Source organism: Gopherus flavomarginatus, chromosome 8 (genome assembly GCF_025201925.1).
Source record: "Gopherus flavomarginatus isolate rGopFla2 chromosome 8, rGopFla2.mat.asm, whole genome shotgun sequence".
NCBI lineage: Eukaryota > Metazoa > Chordata > Testudines > Testudinidae > Gopherus > Gopherus flavomarginatus.
In genome coordinates, this window is record NC_066624.1 from 55844434 (window position 1) to 55864132 (window position 19699).

The following is a 19699-nucleotide window of genomic DNA, read 5'->3' on the forward strand; positions in this document are numbered from 1 at the left end:
GTCCACCACCTCCCTAGGTAACCCATTCCCAGTGCCTCACCACTGAGTGAAAAAGTTTTTCCTAATATCCAACCTAAACCTCCCCCACTGCAACTTGAGACCATTGCTCCTTGTTCTGGCATCAGGTACCACTGAGAACAGTCTAGATCCATTCTCTTTGGAACCCACTTTCAGGTAGCTGAAAGCAGCTATCAAATCCACCCTCATTCTTCTATTCTGCAGACTAAACAATCCCAGTTCCCTCAGCCTCTCATAAATCATGTGCTCCAGCCCCCTAATCATTTTTGTTGCCCTCCGTTGGACTCTTTCCAATTTTTCCACATCCTTCTTGTAGTGTGGGGCCCAAAACTGGACACAGTACTTCAGATGAGGCCTCACCAGTGTCAAATAGAGGGGAATGATCACGTCCCTTGATCTGCTGGCAATGCCCCTACGTATACAGCCCAAAATGCTGTTAGCCTTCTTGGCAACCAGGGCACGCTGTTGACTCATATCCAGCTTCTCATCCACTGTAACCCCTAGGTCCTTTTCTGCAGAAGGTCCTTTACTGAGTCATATCTCAGTGAATGCACTGATGATTTCAAAACATCTGCCAGTAAAAATTACATTTCAAAACATTTAAGAAAATAATGTAAAGTTCACTTTTATATGTATAAATCAGTTTGCAGTTGCACATAAAGCAACAAAGACACAAAATACCCATCAATTTCCAATGCTTTACAGGGATGTTTTGTCTCCACTTACAACAAAGGCTTGAAGTATTTTTTAAAGCAATTTCCAAAACAGCCTCACTTTTATTCACACAGAAGACCATGTTAGGTAGGAATACGACATAGTTTGAGGTCCACAAGGTGCCATTTATGTCAAAGGTAATCCAGTTCGCAAAAAGAAAAAACACAACAAAACATTGTTTCTTTAGGATGCCTAAATATGATTAAAGGGAACCCACCCAGAAAGGCGCAATTAAAGTTCATCCTCTGCAGGAAAACATTCTTTCCAGAAGATGACCAGCAACATGCTCTTCTCAAGGCAGTGTTACCATTTTTCAGCACATAAGTGCCATATGTGAAAGCAGAATGAATTATATTGTGAAAATAGAAAGGATTAAAGAAATGTTGTCTGTACCTTTAAGCAAAACTGTTGGAATGCTGCAATCCAGGTGTCAGGAATACAGACATTAACATAGAACAGTTGCACTGTTTAAGGGCAATTGGTGAAGTATTAGCCTTAGATCGATAAGAGTTAGTAAGGAAGTAGGATATGCATGCTGTGCCCCAGGTGAATTTTACTGTTTTGCTTTCTTTGTCCCATTCCCACTCTTTTATCTGTATAAATAAGACTGTTTGGGTCTTGCATGGCCGCTCACATTATCTGGATGTTATTAGCAGAGCGCTGTGCTAATAAAACAGAGTGGTCTGACAAACTGTGAGTCCTGAGTCTAACTTTGACAATTTGGAGGTTCCACCGAGATGGCAACCGTCTTCACTGGGGCCGTGTGATTCCTGACCGTTTTTGTAGGATGACTGTGGCAGCCGGCACCTGGGCATTTGGCCCGAGCAGTCCTCCACTAGAGCGGAAAGGCGCACAGCCACAGTGAGGTCTACGCCATCGAACCTGTTGGTTCCCATTCTGTTCTGGTAGGGATCCCGGGATCTGACATCAGGAATCTGGTCAGATAATTATTTCTGTGTTTTGTCTGGACTGAGGACTGTCCTGTCTCTGTGTTTATCCATCCTCTTGTGGAGTGTTTGAGTCTGGGCACCGTCTCTGTCTGGGGATCAGCCGACCAAGGGCTTCCTGTCCCCGCGGTCTGAGTGAGTGGAATCTGCACAATCGCTGTCGCACTGCACTTTGGGTAAAACCCTGGTGTGAAAGCAAGGGCAATTGAGGCAGTAGCCTGTGGGCTCCTTTTGTGTGTTGCACTGGGCATCGCTCTGACGAACCAGAATTTCCTTCTTGTGTGATTGGTGTGTAAAGTCCTCCTGTATTGGTAACCAGACGTCTAAGTCGGGACAGTTCCCTAAATGAACGCCGGCTCATTTTATGTATTTAGGATGGGTCCGGACTCCTGTAAAAAGGGTCTAGACTCCCGTAAATTTCTGGAAAAATGGTCTAGGCTGTTGGGGGGTGCAGGGCTCCAAGTAACTGGCAATATGGCGTGGGGTCAGAAGTTTACATTCTCAGGCCTACGACTGCCTTTCGAGCTAAACAATATGTTCCTTTAAAGTTAGCATGAGTGCATGTAATCATTTATCATTTTCTTCTGTTCTTTTGTTTATGGTACAAGATGTAATCGATCAAAGGGGGGAGGGTCAGTAGTATGGGTTAAGGATATAGTTAATTAAAAGATCCGGTAGTTAATGAATTGTAAATGATAAATTGTGGCACCTGTGAGCATCTTTGTAAACAAGTGGGGTATATAAGGTGGGGAAGAGGATAGTGATGTGTGCATGATCTGAGATTTTATATCTCCTTGCACCTTATTTGACTCAAATAAAGATACTTGCTTCTCCACTCTGGTGTGGTCATTGGGGATACGCACACCGGGCAAACGAACCCCAACTGTTGCCCCCCGCAACAGCTTTGGCGACCGCGGCAGGACGGTCTGAGGCTGAAAAATTAGCCTTGCCCGGACCCTCTCCAGTGGCCGACGGACTGAGACAGTCACTGATGCCCAGCGCGCACCGGTGCTTTCACCGGGGGCCTCAGCGAAGTCTGGTATGGTCGACCCCGGGAGGCACAACGGTGCAACACCCCAGAAGGTGGAGAAGCTTTGGTCCTGAGCGACGGTGAGGAACCGGTCTCGGGGATAAGGTAGGATAAAAGTTAAAGGGTTTAATCTGTCACCTGCTAAGACCTGGGGACGCCCAGGGTCTCCCGGTAAGGAATGGGACAGGGACAGTCACAGGATAAGGTAGCGTGCACGCCTTTAGAATGCATTCTGGTTGCATTCTCGGTAATTGGAAAATCTTTGGAATAGATCCACTAACTAAAGGTAAACTAAAAAGATATTGTACAATAGACTGGCCTCAATATCAGCTGGAGGATCAGGAATGGTGGCCACCGGAGGGTTCAATTAATTATAATACGATCCTCCAACTTCTTTTATTTTGTCAACGAACTGGTAAATGGAATGAGCCTATGTATGGTCAGATATTTATGTCATTATGGAACAGAACAGATATTTTGAAGCAGTGTAATTTGATTCCAACAGGCTTAGGGAAGAGTTGTGAAAATGTTTAAAACTCATTATTTACTGTAATAGCAGGAGCGGGGTCACATTCGGCCACAGCACCCCCATTGTATGGTGACAAAGTCCCCTCAGCCCCGCCAATTGAGCCCGCCACAGGTTTGTACCCTTTAATTACTGAAACCCGAATCGCTCGCAATGCTACGGCTACTCAGGAGTTAACCACTATGCAGGTGTACTCTCATGTTCCTTTTAATTCTGTGGATCTAGCGGCTTTCAAAGCGCAGGCAGGGGAATTTTCTACCAACCCCTCCCGATTTATTTCAGTTTTTGAAGGCTGTCTGGTTAGTCATAAACCTGACTGGGATAACTGCCAGGTACTTCTGTGAACACTCCTCTCTGAAGTGGAGCGAAACCAGGTTTCAGCTAAGGCATGGGCAGAAGCAGAATGAAGATATGAGCAAAGTCTTGATACTTAGAAGGAGGCCAGGGAGGAATTACAGAAAATTATAGATAAATTCCTGCCGTGTGGGGTATTACAGGAGTGTCACTCAGCTTGGAATACCCCTATCTCACCAGTCCAGAAACCGGACGGCAGTTAACGATTGGTGCAGGACTTAAGAGCTGTCAACGAGAGGGTTAAGACTCTGTACTCCCTCGTGCCCAACCCATATACGCTGCTAGCCTCTGTGGGGGAACAGTATTCATGTTTCTCAGTTCTTAATTTAAAGGATGCCTTTTTCACAATTCTGGTGGACACAGGGTCCCAGGAAATTTTCTCCTTTGAATGGGAAGACGCAAACAGGAATAAAAGGCAACTGTGTTGGACGGTGCTGGCACAAGGATTTAAGAACTCCCCCACTCTTTTCGGTCAAGCTTTATCCCGGGACTTGGAAGGATGGGAAAATGAGAGCAAAGTCCTTCTCCTACAGTACGTTGATGATTTATTAATCGCAGCAGTGGGACTAGAAGTATGTCTCCAGGCAACCGTAAGTCTTTTAAACTTTCTCGGGCTGCTGGGGTATCGCGTGTCAAGAAATAAAGCTCAAATTGCCCTCCCCGAAGTACGTTACCTAGGCTTCCAGATCAGACAGGGGGAGCGTCAGCTTTCAAGGGGGAGGCTTGAAGCTATTTGTCAAGTTTCTACTCCCCGAAATCGCAAGCAGCTCAGAGTATTCCTGGGAATGGCAGGATTTTGCCGCATATGGATTCCAGAGTTTGGACTACTAGCTAAGCCACTGTATGAATGTGTTAAAGGGACCGATCAGAAACCGTTTTACTGGACAACAGAGGCAAATAATGCCTTTACCTTAATAAAAAGAAAATTGATGGAAGCCCCAGGCCTGGGTCTGCCTGATCTTTCTAAGCCCTTTCAATTGTATGTACATGAAAGAAAAGGGGTGGCCCTGGGACTACTTACACAGTTATTGGGCTCTTGGAAACGCCCAGTGGCTTATTTCTCCAAACAATTGGATCAGGTTACTAAGGGGTGTCTGTCATGCCTACGGACAGTTGCAGCTACAGCTCTGGTGTTAGAGGAAGCAGAAAAACTGATTTGGGGGGGGTGGGGGCTGTTCAAGTATACACTCCACATATGGACCAAGCCTTACTGGACACAAAGGGGGGTCTCTGGCTCACCCAAGCTCGGGTAGCCCGGTATCAGGCTAAGCTCTTAGAGAACCCCTAAGTTACCCTGCAGGCTTGCCCCTCCCTTAACCCAGCCACCTTGCTGCCAGAAACAGAGGGCCAAGAACATGACTGCTTGGAAGTTATAGATGCCCAGTATTCCAGCCGTCAGGATTTGGAAGATCGACCTCTCCTTAACGCAGACTATGAGTGGTACACGGATGGCAGTAGCACTGTTGTAAATGGACTTAGAAGGGTGGGCTATGCTGTTGTGTCTCTCCATGAAACTGTGGAGACAAAAAGCCTGCCCCCCCGGGACCTCAGCCCAGCTAGCTGAAATAGTGGCTTTAACTCGTGCGCTTGAATTGTCAAAAGGGAAAAGAGTTAATATCTTCACGGACTCTAAATATGCTTTTGGTGTGCTACATGCCCACGCAGGTCTGTGGAAACAAAGGGGATTACTGATGGCTCAGGGCTCTCCGGTCAAGCACGGGTTACAAATTCTTCGGCTTTTGGAGGCCGTACAACTCCCCTTAAAGGTAGCAGTAATGCACTACAGGCTCATCAAAAGAAGGATCACAGTATTAACCGAGGAACACTGCTAAGACTGTGGCTCTTAAACTTGTTAAAGAGATTTTTTCCTAGATTTGGCCTGCCTCGATGGATGGAGTCTGACCAGGGAACACACTTCACCTCAAAAATTGTCCAGAATGTCTCGGATATCCTCCAGCTCAACTGGAAACTTCACACCCCTTGGAGGCCACAGGCCAGTGGAGTGGTAGAACGCACTAATCAGACACTCAAAAGGCATCTAGCCAAGATATGTCAGGAAGCGTCTTTAAAGTGGCCCCATGCCCTACCTTTGGTTTTACTCCGCATTCGAGCTCTTCCTAAGGGAAGAACTGGTTTAAGCCCCTTCGAGATTATGTTTGGAAGGGCATGGCCTACGAATGGTACCCCGATCCTGCTAGGGGAATGGGAGGCTGGGTGTGGATATTTGTCTCAGTATATGTGTTCTCTGTCTGCTGTTTTATGTTCTTTTTACAGATACATTAAGGACTCTCAGCCACTCCCTTTGGATGCACCTGTCCATTCCCTACAGCCAGGTGACTTCATCCTTGTCCATACCTGGAAGGACGAACCTCTCCAGGAGAAGTGGAAAGGACCCTATCTCGTTTTACTGGTGTCCCACACGGCAGCTAAAGTAGAGGGACACAAAAGCTGGATTCACTACTCCCGATTAAAAGCTGTACCTCCACTGCAGAATCCAGACCCCGAGCAGTGGACGGTCCAGCCTACTGGGACCAGAACATCGGAAGATTTGGGACTCAAGTTATTGTTTAAACTCAAATCACTCTAATTTGGCCATGTTTTTAATACTTGTATGGGTGTTTACTGTTTCTGGACAGCTGGCCCCTTTATCTTTCCGCTCCCCAGAAAATAACTGGTGGGCTTTTTTAGCTGCCACAGCCTCTAATTCTTCTCACTTTTGTGTAGGGAGCGGTTACACTTTAGGGTCTGTATTTACTACTTGTTTTGTGGGAGTAGCTATGCCCTTGCAAGAAATTCACAAATATACTAAACTTGCTGGTTTCAATATTAAATTGACAGCTGGGCATCTGTGTCAGTTTGGTTCTATCTCAAATCCTAAACCCTATACAAACCAGCATTGTCTTCAGATTAGGCTAATGGCCATGTCCTCAAATGTTATTTCCTGTTTTGCTATTGTAGGGGCACGGAAGGTTGATACTAATTTGACCAACCATGAGATGAATTGTTCTGTTTCCCCAACCCCGACTTCTTATTTTTATGCACACTTATATCTTCCCCGTGGGTGGTTTTTGCTCTGCGGACTAACCGCATTTACCTATGTCCCACCTAACAATTCGGGAGGCCCTTGTTCTCTCGGACGATTAACCATGGGGGTTGTCCCTGGCCACGCTCTAGTTTTAAAGACACCTGGACCTATCCGAGCCCGGAGGGCTCGGCGTGGCCAGCCTCTGGATGAAACATGTGATTCTAAGGTAAACTTGGTGTCTAAATCTCAGGCCATAGCCCTTGCTACTTCATTGGTCGGAGTCCCAGGCCTGGCCTTAGATGCAGAGCTCCAGCTTGCTAAAGTGGCCTGTGCCCTTGCCAAGTCCATTAATCTAACTTCCACTTTAATCTCTGACTTGGCCTCGGAACTCACAGGGGTCCGAGAAGGGGTACTCCAAAATCGTGCTGCAATAGATTACCTCCTCTTAAGGCATAATCATGGCTGTGAGGAATTTAAAGGTCTCTGTTGCTTTAACCTTTCTGATCACAGCCAAAGCATTAAAAATAGACTGGCTAAGTTGCGTGACATTGTCACTCACATAACGCAAAATAGTGACAATAATTGGTGGGGTTCTTGGGGTTTTGGTAATTGGTTTGGGTGGCTTAAAAGCATTTTTACCTCCCTGCTAGTGGTAATAGCAATTGCTTTGCTCTTCTGCTGTGGTCTGCAGATAGGAGTGCCTTGTTGTAAAATCTGTCTTTCTGCCCTCCGTCAGCCAACAGAAATGTACCCCCTTAGGGCAGTCTCGCTGCCAACATCAGGTGGCTTGCCCTTTGATCTTATTCTAAGTAATGAATATGAGAAAACTCAATGAAAGGCCTTTGAGTATTCTCAAAGGGGGGGATTGTTGGGGGGTGCAGGGCTCCAAGTAACTGGCAATATGGCGTGGGGTCAGAAGTTTACATTCTCAGGCCTACGACTGCCTTTCGAGCTAAACAATATGCTCCTTTAAAGTTAGCATGAGTACATGTAATCATTTATCATTTTCTTGTGTTCTTTTGTTTATGGTACAAGATGTAATCGATCAAAGTGGGGAGGGTCAGTAGTATGGGTTAAGGATATAGTTAATTAAAAGATCCGGTAGTTAATGAATTGTAAATGATAAATTGTGGCACCTGTGAGCATCTTTGTAAACAAGTGGGGTATATAAGGTGGGGAAGAGGATAGTGATGTGTGCATGATCTGAGATTTTATATCTCCTTGCACCTTATTTGACTCAAATAAAGATACTTGCTTCCCCACTCCAGTGTGGTCATTGGGGATACGCACACCGGGCAAACGAACCCCAACTGTTGCCCCCCTGCAACAAGGCTAATTCAAGGGGATCCCAAAACTCAGTGGCCACTGTTAAAATCTTGGAACAAAGACTGAGTGGACGTCTTAAAAGACAAACTCAGCCAACCTAAAACTAAATTGGCTAAAGGAGAGGTTAATTGTTTCATGTAGTGGTGGCAAGAGGCAAATCATAGGTGGACAAAATCAAAACTCGCCTCTCTCAAATATTCACATAATAAGTTAAAAGCTTTATTAAAAGCCTCCTCTCCCACCACCAGACTGAGCGCCCCCCTTTACCCCGTTCTCCAAACCCCGGATCCATCCAACCCCCTTCATACTCCCATCTCATTGTAAAAAGGATAAAAAGCCCCTTGTTCTGTTCCCCTTTGTTGTCTGCCTCAAAAACTGATTCTTTAGTGTTCCACTACCAATTTAGCAAGGAGGGTGGGCTCCTCAACTAGCCCCCACCCTGGTCCCTTTCCTTGAACATTTCTTTCAAAATTGTGAAATGACCACAATATCACTCACAAACGGTTCATTGAAAAAAAAAAGCAGGATCGGGCCCAGACAAGCAGGCAAGCAACAGATAAACAAACTGAAAAACAGGTTGAAAGCCCTAAGGGAATAGTGTCAGGAGTAAGAAAAGCAGCAAGTGCAGGCATGAACCCTTGGAACAATGCTTAAAATGGTGAAATCTGAGGTGATAAAGGTGTCATTTTGGGACATAAACAAGTGATTTAAGAAAAGAGGGAAAAGTTAAATCTACAGAGGCTGGAGAGAATTAAGCAGTTAAACTTTGTGAAAATGTTTAAAAAGGACCATGTTAAAGAGAGAGAATTCTTTGTTTCTTTGCAGCCATTCTGAAGGGAAAAATGGGCCCTTTTTCCAGAAGAATGCCTGTAAATAATCCATATATATATATATATATATACATACAGCTATATAAAAACAAAGCAGTGTAAAGAAATGTTAAACAAAAGAAAATGTGTATGTATCTATTTGTCTGTGAAAATATGTAACCTAAGAATCTAAACCAACACATCTGGTTTGTAAAACTCCTGTTTTTCTAGGTGTGAGATAAATTGGTTTTGTTTTTGTTTTTAATGCCACTAAAAATTCATTTGACTCTTTAATTCAAAGTTGCAAAACTGACAGACCTTTTTGCAAGACCCAGGTAATTAGTGCTGTTTGGCTTTGAGATTTAGCATTTAACCCTTAAGGGGTAACTTGATTCTTTACAAAAATTAAAATGTTTTTAAATAAAGACCAAGTCATGGCTGCAATAGGGCAGTCAAAATCAGGAGAATAGGGAGAGATTCTGAAGTCTTTTTGTTTGTTTGGGGTTTTTTTTTGTAACAATAGCAGATAAAAGCTGTAATGAAAGAATAAGAAATTAAGTGACCCTCTGAAGCAACAGCAGAAGTGAGGTGCACAAAACAAAAAGCAGCAATGTTAAAAACACTGAGCCTTAAAATAGCTCTGTGTAATCAGACTGTCACTTTTATAAGGGTACATGAAAACTCTGTAAGAACAAAACAAACAGTTACACCTTATGTAAAAATTAATATGGCTAATGTTTTTAAAAAGTTATAGTATAGAAGGAATGTGCATTTTCCCTAGGACATGTGCAGTGTATATTGTAGAAAGGGGTAAAAGAAATGCAAATGAAACATGTTGCTGAATTAAAACCCTATTAGCGCTCCAAAAAGAGCCAATCGGCTGTGTTTTCTTTTTCAGATCCCTGTGTGTTAAGACAGAGAGTCTCTGAGCTCTGCTGATGGCTTTGAATCCAAAAGCCAAGCCTGTGTTGATGCAAATTACCTAACTGATAAAGAAAGGTGAGAACTGCCAGCACAAAAGAAGCTGCAAATAAAGAACATACCTGGTCAGCAAACAAATTGCCTACATAAAAGGCATGGTATAACAAGATACCTTTAATAGATTCGATGCTAATGTTATTGTTAATATTAAACATTAAAATAACTTTAATGTTAGTAAGTACCCCTGTAACAACTTGTAGTGTGTATAATTTTTGGAAAAATCCTTTAAAGTAATATGGTAATGATGCTTCTCAGCTATTACCTGTGAATAAACTTAAAGCTTAACACAGCAGGAAAAATATTACAAACTGAAATGTTTAAAATGTGCTGGTGGATAAAACAAATGTATGCAAAGCTAAAGCCACAGGCCCAAATCACCTCCCATTATTTTCTATTATGTGGATTAAATAAGAAGTGACACTGGCGATTAATAATCTTAGTGTCAAAAGGGGGATATATAGGAGCAGGATTTTATAATGTCCCATAAGAATTAACGTATAATTTGATTTCATCCTGCTAGCCACCTTTTTTAAATAGCAGAAAGAAATGACCCACTGGGACTATAAGGGTATGGCTACATTTGGAATTTCAAAGCGCTGCCCCGGCAGCGCTGCGGGAGCGCTGCCGCGGCAGCGCTTTGAAGTGTGAGTGTAGTCAGAGCGGCAGCGCTGGGAGAGAGCTCTCCCAGCGCTGCATGTAAACCATATCCCTTATGGGTGTAGCTCCCAGCGCTGCTGCCCTGATTACACTGATGCTTTACAGCGCTGTATCTTGCAGCGCTCAAGGGGGTGTTTTTTCACACCCCAGTTGCAGCGCTGTAAAGTGTGAGTGTAGCCAAGGCCCAAGATTCTGTTTTCCCATATGCATTACAAATTGGGCCCTCTCTAACTCTTTGTTTTAAGATTTAGGTAGTAAGAGACAGGATTCTCTATTGTGTCTGTTAAGTAAATTAGAGAAACATTGAAGGCCTGGGTCTCAATGTAAATTGTTTTGGTTATTAATTGTAAAACTTAGCAAGGTTTAATTTGCAATGCTTTTTTGCTCGATATAAAATACTACTGTTTGTATTCTCAATCTATTTGTGTGAATGAGGAATGTACGCATCAGGAAAAGATAAGGTGTGAAGGCCATTGTTATAGCCAGAGTTAAGGAAGAAGTAGTAAAGAGACTTAAAGAACATCAAAGAATCATCAGGCACTGCTTACTACCCCAGCAGCTGTTAAACTGTCTGGCATCTCAGGGTATGGCTACACTTACAGTTCCGCCGCGCTGGTAGTTACAGCTGTGTTCGTACAGCTGTGTAGGGCCAGCGCTGCAGTGTGGCCACATTTGCAGCTACCAGCGCTGCAGTGTGGCCACATTTGCAGCACTTGCAGCGCTGTTGGGAGTGGTGCATTGTGGGCAGCTATCCCACAGAGCACCTCGTCCCATTTTGGCGCTGTGGCTTGTGGGAAGGGGAAGGAAGTGTGCGGGTCTTTCCGCTTCCTGTTCCAATGCCCCGTGGTGCTTTGCTACACATTCCGAGCAGTTTGGCGGCATTGTGAGTCTGCAGCGCGATTTCTGAGATTTCTGTTACAAATGGAGCCTGAGCTGCTGAGGACCTTGTTGGTGAATGTTGCCAGCACATCACGCATGGCAGTGGAGCTATTCCTTCAGCTGCAAAGTGACAGTGAGGAGTCAGACGATGATATTGAAACGCCTGATGCTCAAGACACTCAATTGCTTGTGGCAGTAACAGACGTGCTCAGCACCGTGGAACGGCGCCTTTGGGCTCGGGAAACCAGCACTGAGTGGTGGGATCACATCATCCTGCAAGTCTGGGATGACGAGCAGTGGCTGCAGAACTTTTGGATGAGAAAAGCCACTTTCATGGGACTGTGTGCTGAGCTCGCCCCTACCCTGCGGCGCAGGGACACGAGATTGAGAGCTGCCCTGCCAGTGGAGAAGCAGATGGCTATTGCAATCTGGAAGCTGGCAACTCCAGACAGCTACCGATCGATGGCGAACCAGTTTGGAGTGGGAAAGTCCACCGTTGGAATGGTGCTGATGCAAGTTTGCACAGCCATTAATCGCACCCTGCTAAGAAGAACTGTGACTCTGGGGAACGTGCAGGACATTGTGGATGGCTTTGCACAAATGGGTTTCCCTAACTGTGGAGGGGCAATAGATGGGACGCATATTCCTATTCTGTCACCACCCCACCTGGCATCAGAGTATGTTAATCGCAAGGGGTATTTCTCCGTGGTTCTGCAAGCGCTTGTGGATCACCGTGGGCGTTTCACTGACATTTACTCAGGATGGCCTGGAAAGGTGCACGATGCACGCATCTTTCGGAACAGTGCCCTGTTCAGGAAGCTGAGGGCCAGGACTTTTTTCCCAGACCGCAAGATCACAGTAGGGGATGTCGAAATGCCCACTGTGATCCTTGGAGACGCCGCTTACCCCTTAATGCCTTGGCTCATGAAACTGTATACAGGGAAGCTTGACAGGAGCAAGGACCGGTTCAACTACAGGCTGAGCCCGTGCAGAATGACTGTGGAGTGTGCTTTTGCCCATTTGAAAGCCCGCTGGAGGTGTCTTTATGGGAAGCTAGATTTGGGGGAAAGCAGCATCTCCGCTGTTATATCCGCATGCTGTACCCTCCATAATATTTGTGAAGGGAAGGGTGAAAGATTCAGTGAGGAATGGACCTCCGAGGTTCGACGGCTAGAGGCTGAATTTGCACAGCCAGAGAGCAGGGCTACTAGAGAGGCCCAGGAAAGGGCTTCAAGGATTAGGGATGCCTTAAGGGAGCAATTTGATGCTGAGAGCCAACAGTAATGTTTGGTGCCTTTGCTGTGCTCCTTTCTACCTTGGGGTACAGTATTTACCACTTTCTGCAATAATAAAAAGTATTATAAAAGCCATAAAATCCTTTATTCAAAGTACAGTACATAAAAGGCCAGGGGGGTTAGGGTGGTGGACTGTACATTCAGAGGTTTGAATATGTCCTGTTTGGATTGCTGTTCAATGTCTGCTGCACTTCAGGATTACTATGCTGCAGAGTAATGGGGGTGGAGTGCACAGGGTAAGGATTGTAGTTATCAGGGCTGGTAGGTGATCGTACAGGTGTTGGGGGCAGCTGGGGGTAATAAGAAACTGGCTGCTGGAGAAAGGTGTTTTGTGCAAATACTGGGGAACAAGAGAGCTTTGGGAGGGTTGTGGGTTACCACAGTACAGATCTGCCTGCATGGCCACGAGAGACTCAAAAGAGTCAGTTTGGCGAGCCAGGAGGCTTATCAGGTGCTTTGAGGTTTTTTTGGTAGCCAATTCCTTTCTCCTGCTTTGTGTTTGCCTCCACTCATACATTTTCTCTCTCCATTCCTGCGTCTTCCTACTTTTTCTGTTGTAGTGAATCATAACTGCTTTGATCAATTCTTCTTTTGATTTTCGCGGATTTTTTCTCAAGTTCTGCAACCGACGTGAGGCCGGTGATCCGGCTGCATTAGTCAAGGTCACTAAAAAAAACAGATAGAAACATGTAATACACAGAGGCTACATTGTTTATTATCACACAGTGAAGGAGTTTGTAGACTTTTTGTAGCATCATTCCCACATACCTAACATAACACAGAGAGGCCAGGGAAGTGAAGGCATGGCGAGCAATGTGGTGAGTGTTTCTGCCCCGACTTCACCTGGGAGGGGGAACTGACTGATGGCTCACTGGGGTTTATCTGCACTAGGTAGAGGAGGTAGCTGGTGGCCTGCACAGGGGACAGTAGGGAACATGAAGCTGGCGACCTGCTGGCGGGGAGGGGGGCGGTCCGTGGAACTGCCGGCCTGCTGGGGGAGGGGGGGGTGGAACGCACCGCGGTGCTGGCGACCTGCTGGCGGGGGGTGGGGGGTGCCGCGAACCTGGCGCCCTGCACTGAGCAGTATCCCTAAATTCTCAACAGGGTTTCCTACTGCCAGATATATCACTGCTGCGTGTTACCTGGGAAGAGAGGGAGGGTCTTCTACAGCAATGTGGATTACGCCCTGGCCCCCATGCAGCTTGCCTGTGTGCAGCCATGGTCCCCCCACCCCTCGCTGCACAGTGGATCGGACGAGTTAGCCTGACCGGGACAAGGACCACGGTGGCTCTCCCTATAAACTTGCACAAGCACATTGCCCACACTCTGGCTGCAATTTTTCAAGAGATTACAGAGGCCGATTACAGAGACGTGATAAGAGCAAATCAATGGGCTATTCCACGTTTAGGCATGCATGCAGACAGCCATAACCCAAACCGTCCTCTCCCAAAACATAAAATCTGCTTACCCCGAGCACACTCCTCTGCTTCTTCTTCACCAGCAACTTTCCGCTGCTGCGACTGGTTAGCCTCCTCCTGGCTTGAGAAGAGCTCCTGGCTGCATGCCTCCTGGGACTCCAGGGTGTCTCCCTCCACCCCAGTAGCCTCACTCTCGGCTTCCTCTACACCCTCCCCCACTTCTCCCTGCTCTGAACTCTCCATCATGCTCCTAGGATTGGCAGTGGGGTCACACCCAAGTATGGCATCCAGCTCCTTGTAAAAACGGCAGGTCGTGGGGGCAGCTCCTGAGCGGCGATTTCCCTCACAGGCTTTGCATTAAGCACTGCGCAGCTCTTTAATTTTTACCCTGCACTGCAACATGTCCTGTTTATGGCCCCTTATCAGCAAGGACTTTGATATCTGCCCATAGGTATCATAATTTCTCCAGCTGGAGTGCAGCTGTGCAAGCACAGCTTCCTCACCTCGAACACTGATGAGGTCCTGCAGCTCGGAACTGTTCCATGCTGGGGCTCATCTGGGGCGTGGAGGCATGGTCGCTGATTGATTGATTGATTGCACTCCACACCTGGCTGAGCAAACAGGAAGGGGATTTTTAAAATTCCCGGGGCATTTAAAGGTGGGGTCAGCTGAGCCCAGGGCAGTGGAGTGTGCAGGATTACCAGAGAGGCTTAAAAGGTATGCTGGGATACCTCCTTATACCCCGGAGGTCAATAAAAGCACTGGTGGGGTCCACACTTGCTGACCAGCGTTGGATCACCAGCACTGGAATCGCTACACCCAAGGCACGACCGGGTGTACAGCCAGCGCTGCAACCAGGGAGTTGCAGCGCTGGCCGTGCTTTGCAAGTGTGGCCACATCCTGAGTTGCAGCGCTGTAACCCCCTCACCAGCGCTGCAACTCTCCAGTGTTAGCCAAGCCCTCAGAGTGGATACATGCTTCGCAGTGTAAGAATGCACCACCCCCAGTGAACCAATCACCACCTCAGGACCACGCAGAGTCAATTTTGACTCTAGAAGAAGACGTAGAGGAACAGCCTGCAATACCTTACAATCTACATTCTCATAAGGGTTGCCAGAAGCAGACGACTACATAAAGCAAGGCCCAAGAAGCAGCAGTAGTGACCCTAGCGCCTGCTGCCTGGTGGACATAAAACTGTGACTGCAGTTCCCTCAGTTGAGGTTGTCAGAACCAGAAGGGCCCTGCCTCCAACATGCACCTCTGGTGGTGCCTGTTCCTTGGCTATTGGTGTCTTAAGGTCTGGGGAGTCCACAATGACAATTCTTTTATCCAGCAGCAAGTGTGGATAGCTCAGACCCTTATTATTTCTAAATGCTGGGTCTGCAGCCACATCCCAGCCCACTCTCAAACTGGTGTCCTGTCCTGGCTATCCCACTCAATTCCCCAGACCTCACTGGAGGACCTTGTCCGTTTAACACAATATTGAACAGTAATGACACCTGGGAAGAGGCTATTGGCAGTTCCTTTATCCCATTTGGGGGAGTAATACACCAGGCAAAAAGGCTCCTGTGGTTACAAGCAGTAGTTAAAATAATGGCAAATAAAACCAGAGAAAGTTTAAGAGCCCTGGCCAAAGAAACAGGGGCGATCCGACAGGTGGCCCTCCTGAACCGTCAGGCATTGGACATAGTGCTGGCGGCCAAAGGAGGGACCTGTGCTCTCATTGGAAAACAATGTTATCTGTTTATACCTGACGATACCAATGAGGTAATAGATCGCGCTAGCCACTTAGAACAAATCACATATCTTCCCCGTGAAGAGCCGAGTTCTTTATAGAAGTGGCTAAGTAACCTGTTCAATTTCTCTGGCATAGGAAACTGGTTGTTTCAGGGAGCCCAAACTATCCATACTATTTGTATGCTTTCAGTTAATCTCCTGTTGTATCCAGAATTGTGTCACCCAGGTGACTGCCCCAAAACAGAGTGCTAATATAATGATTTTGAATATCACTGATGAACAAAGAGATAAGGAACGGTTAATTTGTGGAACCCAGTAATTGTTGGTCATGGCGTGCGCTTGACCAAAAGGAGGGACTGTGAAAGCAGAATGAATTACATTGTGAAAATAGAGAGGATTAAAGAAATGTTGTCTGTACTTTTAAGCAAAACTGTTGGAATGCTGCAATCCAGGTGTCAGGAATACAGACATTAACATAGAACAATTGCACTGTTTAAGGGCAATTGGTGAAGTATTAGCCTTAGAGCGATAAGAGTTAGTAAGGAAGTAGGATATGCATGCTGTGCCCCAGGTGAATTTTACTGTTTTGCTTTCTTTGTCCCTTTGTCTAATTCCCGCTCTTTTATCTGTATAAATAAGACTGTTTGGGTCTTGCATGGCCGCTCACATTATCTGGATGTTATTAGCAGAGTGCTGTGCTAATAAAACAGAGTGGTCTGACAAACTGTGAGTCCTGAGTCTAACTTTGACACATACAAACATTAAATTTACACCAGAGATTTGTGAAATGGAAATTCAAGTAGGAAAGCTGGCCCACAAAGATTAAATGATTTGGCTTAGACTACTGAGTCACAGCGCAGAACTAGGATTTAAAATTCAGAAATTTATGGCTTCCAGGCCCAGGTTTAGTTCATTAGACTACAGAAAGGGTCTATTATCCAATTTTTTATTCTATTTCATCATTAAAATAGAAAAGTTAAATGTTAAAAAAGTGTTAAAAACTAATCAAAGTTCACGTTCTTTTCAGACATACATCAAGGTTGAATTTTGCACTCCATTCTGAATGCACAACTCCTAGACACCTTAGGAGTTGCAAAAACATATCTGAGAGCCAAAGAAAATGTTCCCCCTACACCAATACAATCCTTTAAACTGCTGTAACAGGCCTGATACTTAAAGTAATATAGTATCTGTAGGAAATGCCAAAATTAAACACATTGCATCCATCTTTACCTACTTGTTGAATGAAACCAACAAGGCAATGAGGTTAAAGAGCCAGCAGCAGAGACTCCCCATATTGCCTAGGTTGTAGCTAGTGATATCTGCATTGAGTAGTAAACAGTTTTAAAAGTCTACAATAATTACTGAATTAGACCTTAAAGAACTACAAGGCTTCAGGATAAATTGGTGTCTCCAGAGTTCTATCTACAGCATTATATTAACAGAGCAAGAGCTAGGACCAACAGCCAGGTAGTTAGAACGTACAATTCTTAGGCAATAGATGCCAACATTGAAACAGAACCTGGAGCAGAAGGTACAGAATAAAACTTTAGCTTACAATTTAGTTTTTAAATGCAAAGAGTTGAGTTTACTTTTTTTTTTTTTTTTTTAGACTTAGCACTTTAAACATTAACTTGTATTTTTACCAGCTCGCTCATGTGTGAATTACTGATACAGAAAGAATGCACTAGACATTACATCTCCAGACGTGAGAATTTTAAACTAAAAAAGACTGAATCCTGGCACTCGTGGACTGTTTGGAAAATGAGTGCCATTTGCAGTCTCTGTAAAAAATGGCAAGAATCCCACCTCTTACTACCTCAAACCATAGTAGCATACATACAATTTCTAATGGATCAGGTCGTCTCCTGCAGTAGCAGGTGTCTTGAATCTGTGAGTGAGAGGAGAATGGAAAAGAGGCTGCACTGGGCTGAAAAAGGAAAGATCTCTAACTACTAGTAGCAAAGAGGAAGCATTGGCATGTCCAAGTTCCTTGTCCCCAATGGGAAAATACTCTTTAGCTCACATGGTCCTTTCCTACATGTGGATGGTAGCAGAGAGATGACTCAAGGCTGTGTAGTGGTGATGGGCCAAAATGGAACAACCCTCTATGTGGCTACTGTGGGGGAAACAGAATCCCATGGTGGTTGAAACAAGTCATGCTGATCGTGATGCTGGGTAAGGCAGCAGAGGGGAAGGCTATTTCCCAGGGTAGCAGATGGGGCTCCTCTCTCCTGTGGATTGTTGCAGTAGGTGTATGAGGTTAATTTCTCTAGTAACGCTTGGTGAGGGTTTCAGGCTATATGAGGGAGATAGCAACAGATCAGTGAAGGTGCAGTTAGTCTCTGTGGAGATAGCAGATGGTGCAGAGATGCCATAGAGATGGCAGCTGAAGATGGACAAAGCCTATCTCCCTGGTGATACTGTCGGGGGGGTGGCAGCGCTCAGAGTCCCACTGAGGCAGCAGCAGGTGGGTGGGACAGGCCTCTTTCTGGTGGGAGACTGACTCCCCTATGGAAGTGGCAGTAGGCAACTGAAGCCAGTCTGAGTGGGGGTACTCAGGCCCCCTGTCCAGAGGGGCTGATCATCTCTTGAAGCACCAGGTGGAGTAGGTGGTTCTGCTCTGGGCTGAGCAGTGGCCAAAGCTCGGCCTGCAGCACTTTGAGTGCCTCCAGGTCCTTCTCCTGACAGGCCATGACAGTGGACTGCAGCAGGAGGAAGAGGCCCGGGGGCAGGTACCCTGCCTGGGGGAGCTGCCCAGCTCCCAACCCACTCTCAAAGGCCTCCCAGCAGTATTTCTCCAAGGTCTGGGCATGCTCGGGCAGCAGCTTGGGTAGCGGTGGCTGGAGCAGCAGCAGGAGCAGCACCCGAGATACCTCGCAACGCACCAACATCTCCAGGAAGGCACCGCTGGGTGGGCTGGGCCCGGCCTGGGCTAGCAGCTGCGCCTGGGTGAGCACAGCCAGGGCTCCGTCGTAGTCACGGGTGAGCAGCAGACAGGAGGCCAGCTCGCCGAGGCAGTGCAGCGCCTCCAGGGGCAGCTCAGCGGCCGCCAGCAACTCGGCAGCGCGCTGGAAGTGCGGGGCGGCCTGGCCGGGCTGCTCCATGTCCCGCAGCGCCGAGCCCAGCTCCAGGCAGAGCCCGGCCGCCAGCGCCGGCTGCCCCAGTTCCAGGTGCAAGCGGGCGGCGAAAGCGAAGCAGCTGTGCGAGGCCTGCAGATGCTCGCCGAAGCCGCCGCTCAGGCTCAGCCGCTGCTGCAGGTCCCGCTCCTGGCGCAGGAAGAGGCGCGCGGCCTCGGTCAGGGCCTGCGCCTCGCCGGGCCCGTGGAAGAGGCTCTGGGCGCAGCGGGCCACGGCCAGCTGGCACCAGGCGGCGTAGGGAAGGCTCTCCTGGGCCCGCAGCTCCCGGGCCAGCACCCCGAACTGCTCCGCCGCTTCCGACACGTTCGGCTTCCGCAGGAACCGCTTCCGCAGCTTGGCCGACACCAGCCGGTACCGCGCCAGGAAGTCCCCGTCCCAGCCCCCGCCAGCGCCGGCCGCCCCCAGCACCCCAGGGCCGGCGGGGCCCGAGCCGCCTGCCGCCGCCATCCCCGCACCGGCTTTCACCCGGAAGTGAAACCGTCGGGTTCCAGCCAATGGGCAGCCGCCTTAGCGGAAGAGGCTGCGCACGACGCCGTCAGGGAAGGGGCGTGGCTAGCGAGAATACGCTCCACCCCCTAGGGCAGGCGAGAGGCGGGGCTGAGATTTCCGTGGCTCCTGGGATCGGAACGGCGGGGGGCGGGGTTGGGCCCCCCCTTGTGCAGGGAGGGGCTGCAGGGGGGGTTGGCTCGGCTCCCCAAAGCCCCGGGGGAGGGGCTCCCTGGGGAGTGAGGCGGAACAGGGGTGTGGTAGCCCAACCTGTTCGGGAACAGCCCCAGATCCTTGCAGCCCAGATCATCGACCCTGAAACCCCATGGTGGGCCCAGGGTGCATGTCCCAGCCCCT

The 19699-nt window shown here is 47.4% G+C and overlaps 2 protein-coding genes across 2 annotated transcripts; both read right to left on the reverse strand.

Annotated features, from left to right (window-relative positions):
• Positions 1-12624: 12624 nt before the first annotated feature.
• LOC127057083 (uncharacterized) lies at positions 12625-14335 on the reverse strand. Its single transcript, XM_050965746.1, has 2 exons — positions 14030-14335; positions 12625-13227 (listed from the first exon to the last, which is right to left on the reverse strand). Exons 1-2 carry the CDS (start codon positions 14223-14225, stop codon positions 12737-12739), a joined length of 687 nt encoding a protein of 228 aa, XP_050821703.1. The 5' UTR covers positions 14226-14335; the 3' UTR covers positions 12625-12736.
• Positions 14336-16620: 2285 nt separating this feature from the next.
• F8A1 (coagulation factor VIII associated 1) lies at positions 16621-19309 on the reverse strand. The gene has a single exon (XM_050965630.1). The coding sequence runs from the start codon at positions 19301-19303 to the stop codon at positions 18275-18277; it is 1029 nt and encodes a 342-aa protein (XP_050821587.1). The 5' UTR covers positions 19304-19309; the 3' UTR covers positions 16621-18274.
• Between the last annotated feature and the right edge of the window lie 390 nt (positions 19310-19699).

Coding starts and splice junctions, on each gene's coding strand:
- LOC127057083 (XM_050965746.1), bottom strand. CDS start 14,225: ATGATGGAGAGTTCAGAGCAGGGAGAAGTGGGGGAGGGTGTAGAGGAA. Junction 13,228..14,029: donor AGCAGAGGAGTGTGCTCGGG/GTAAGCAGATTT, acceptor TGTTTTTTTTAG/TGACCTTGACTAATGCAGCC.
- F8A1 (XM_050965630.1), bottom strand. CDS start 19,303: ATGGCGGCGGCAGGCGGCTCGGGCCCCGCCGGCCCTGGGGTGCTGGGG.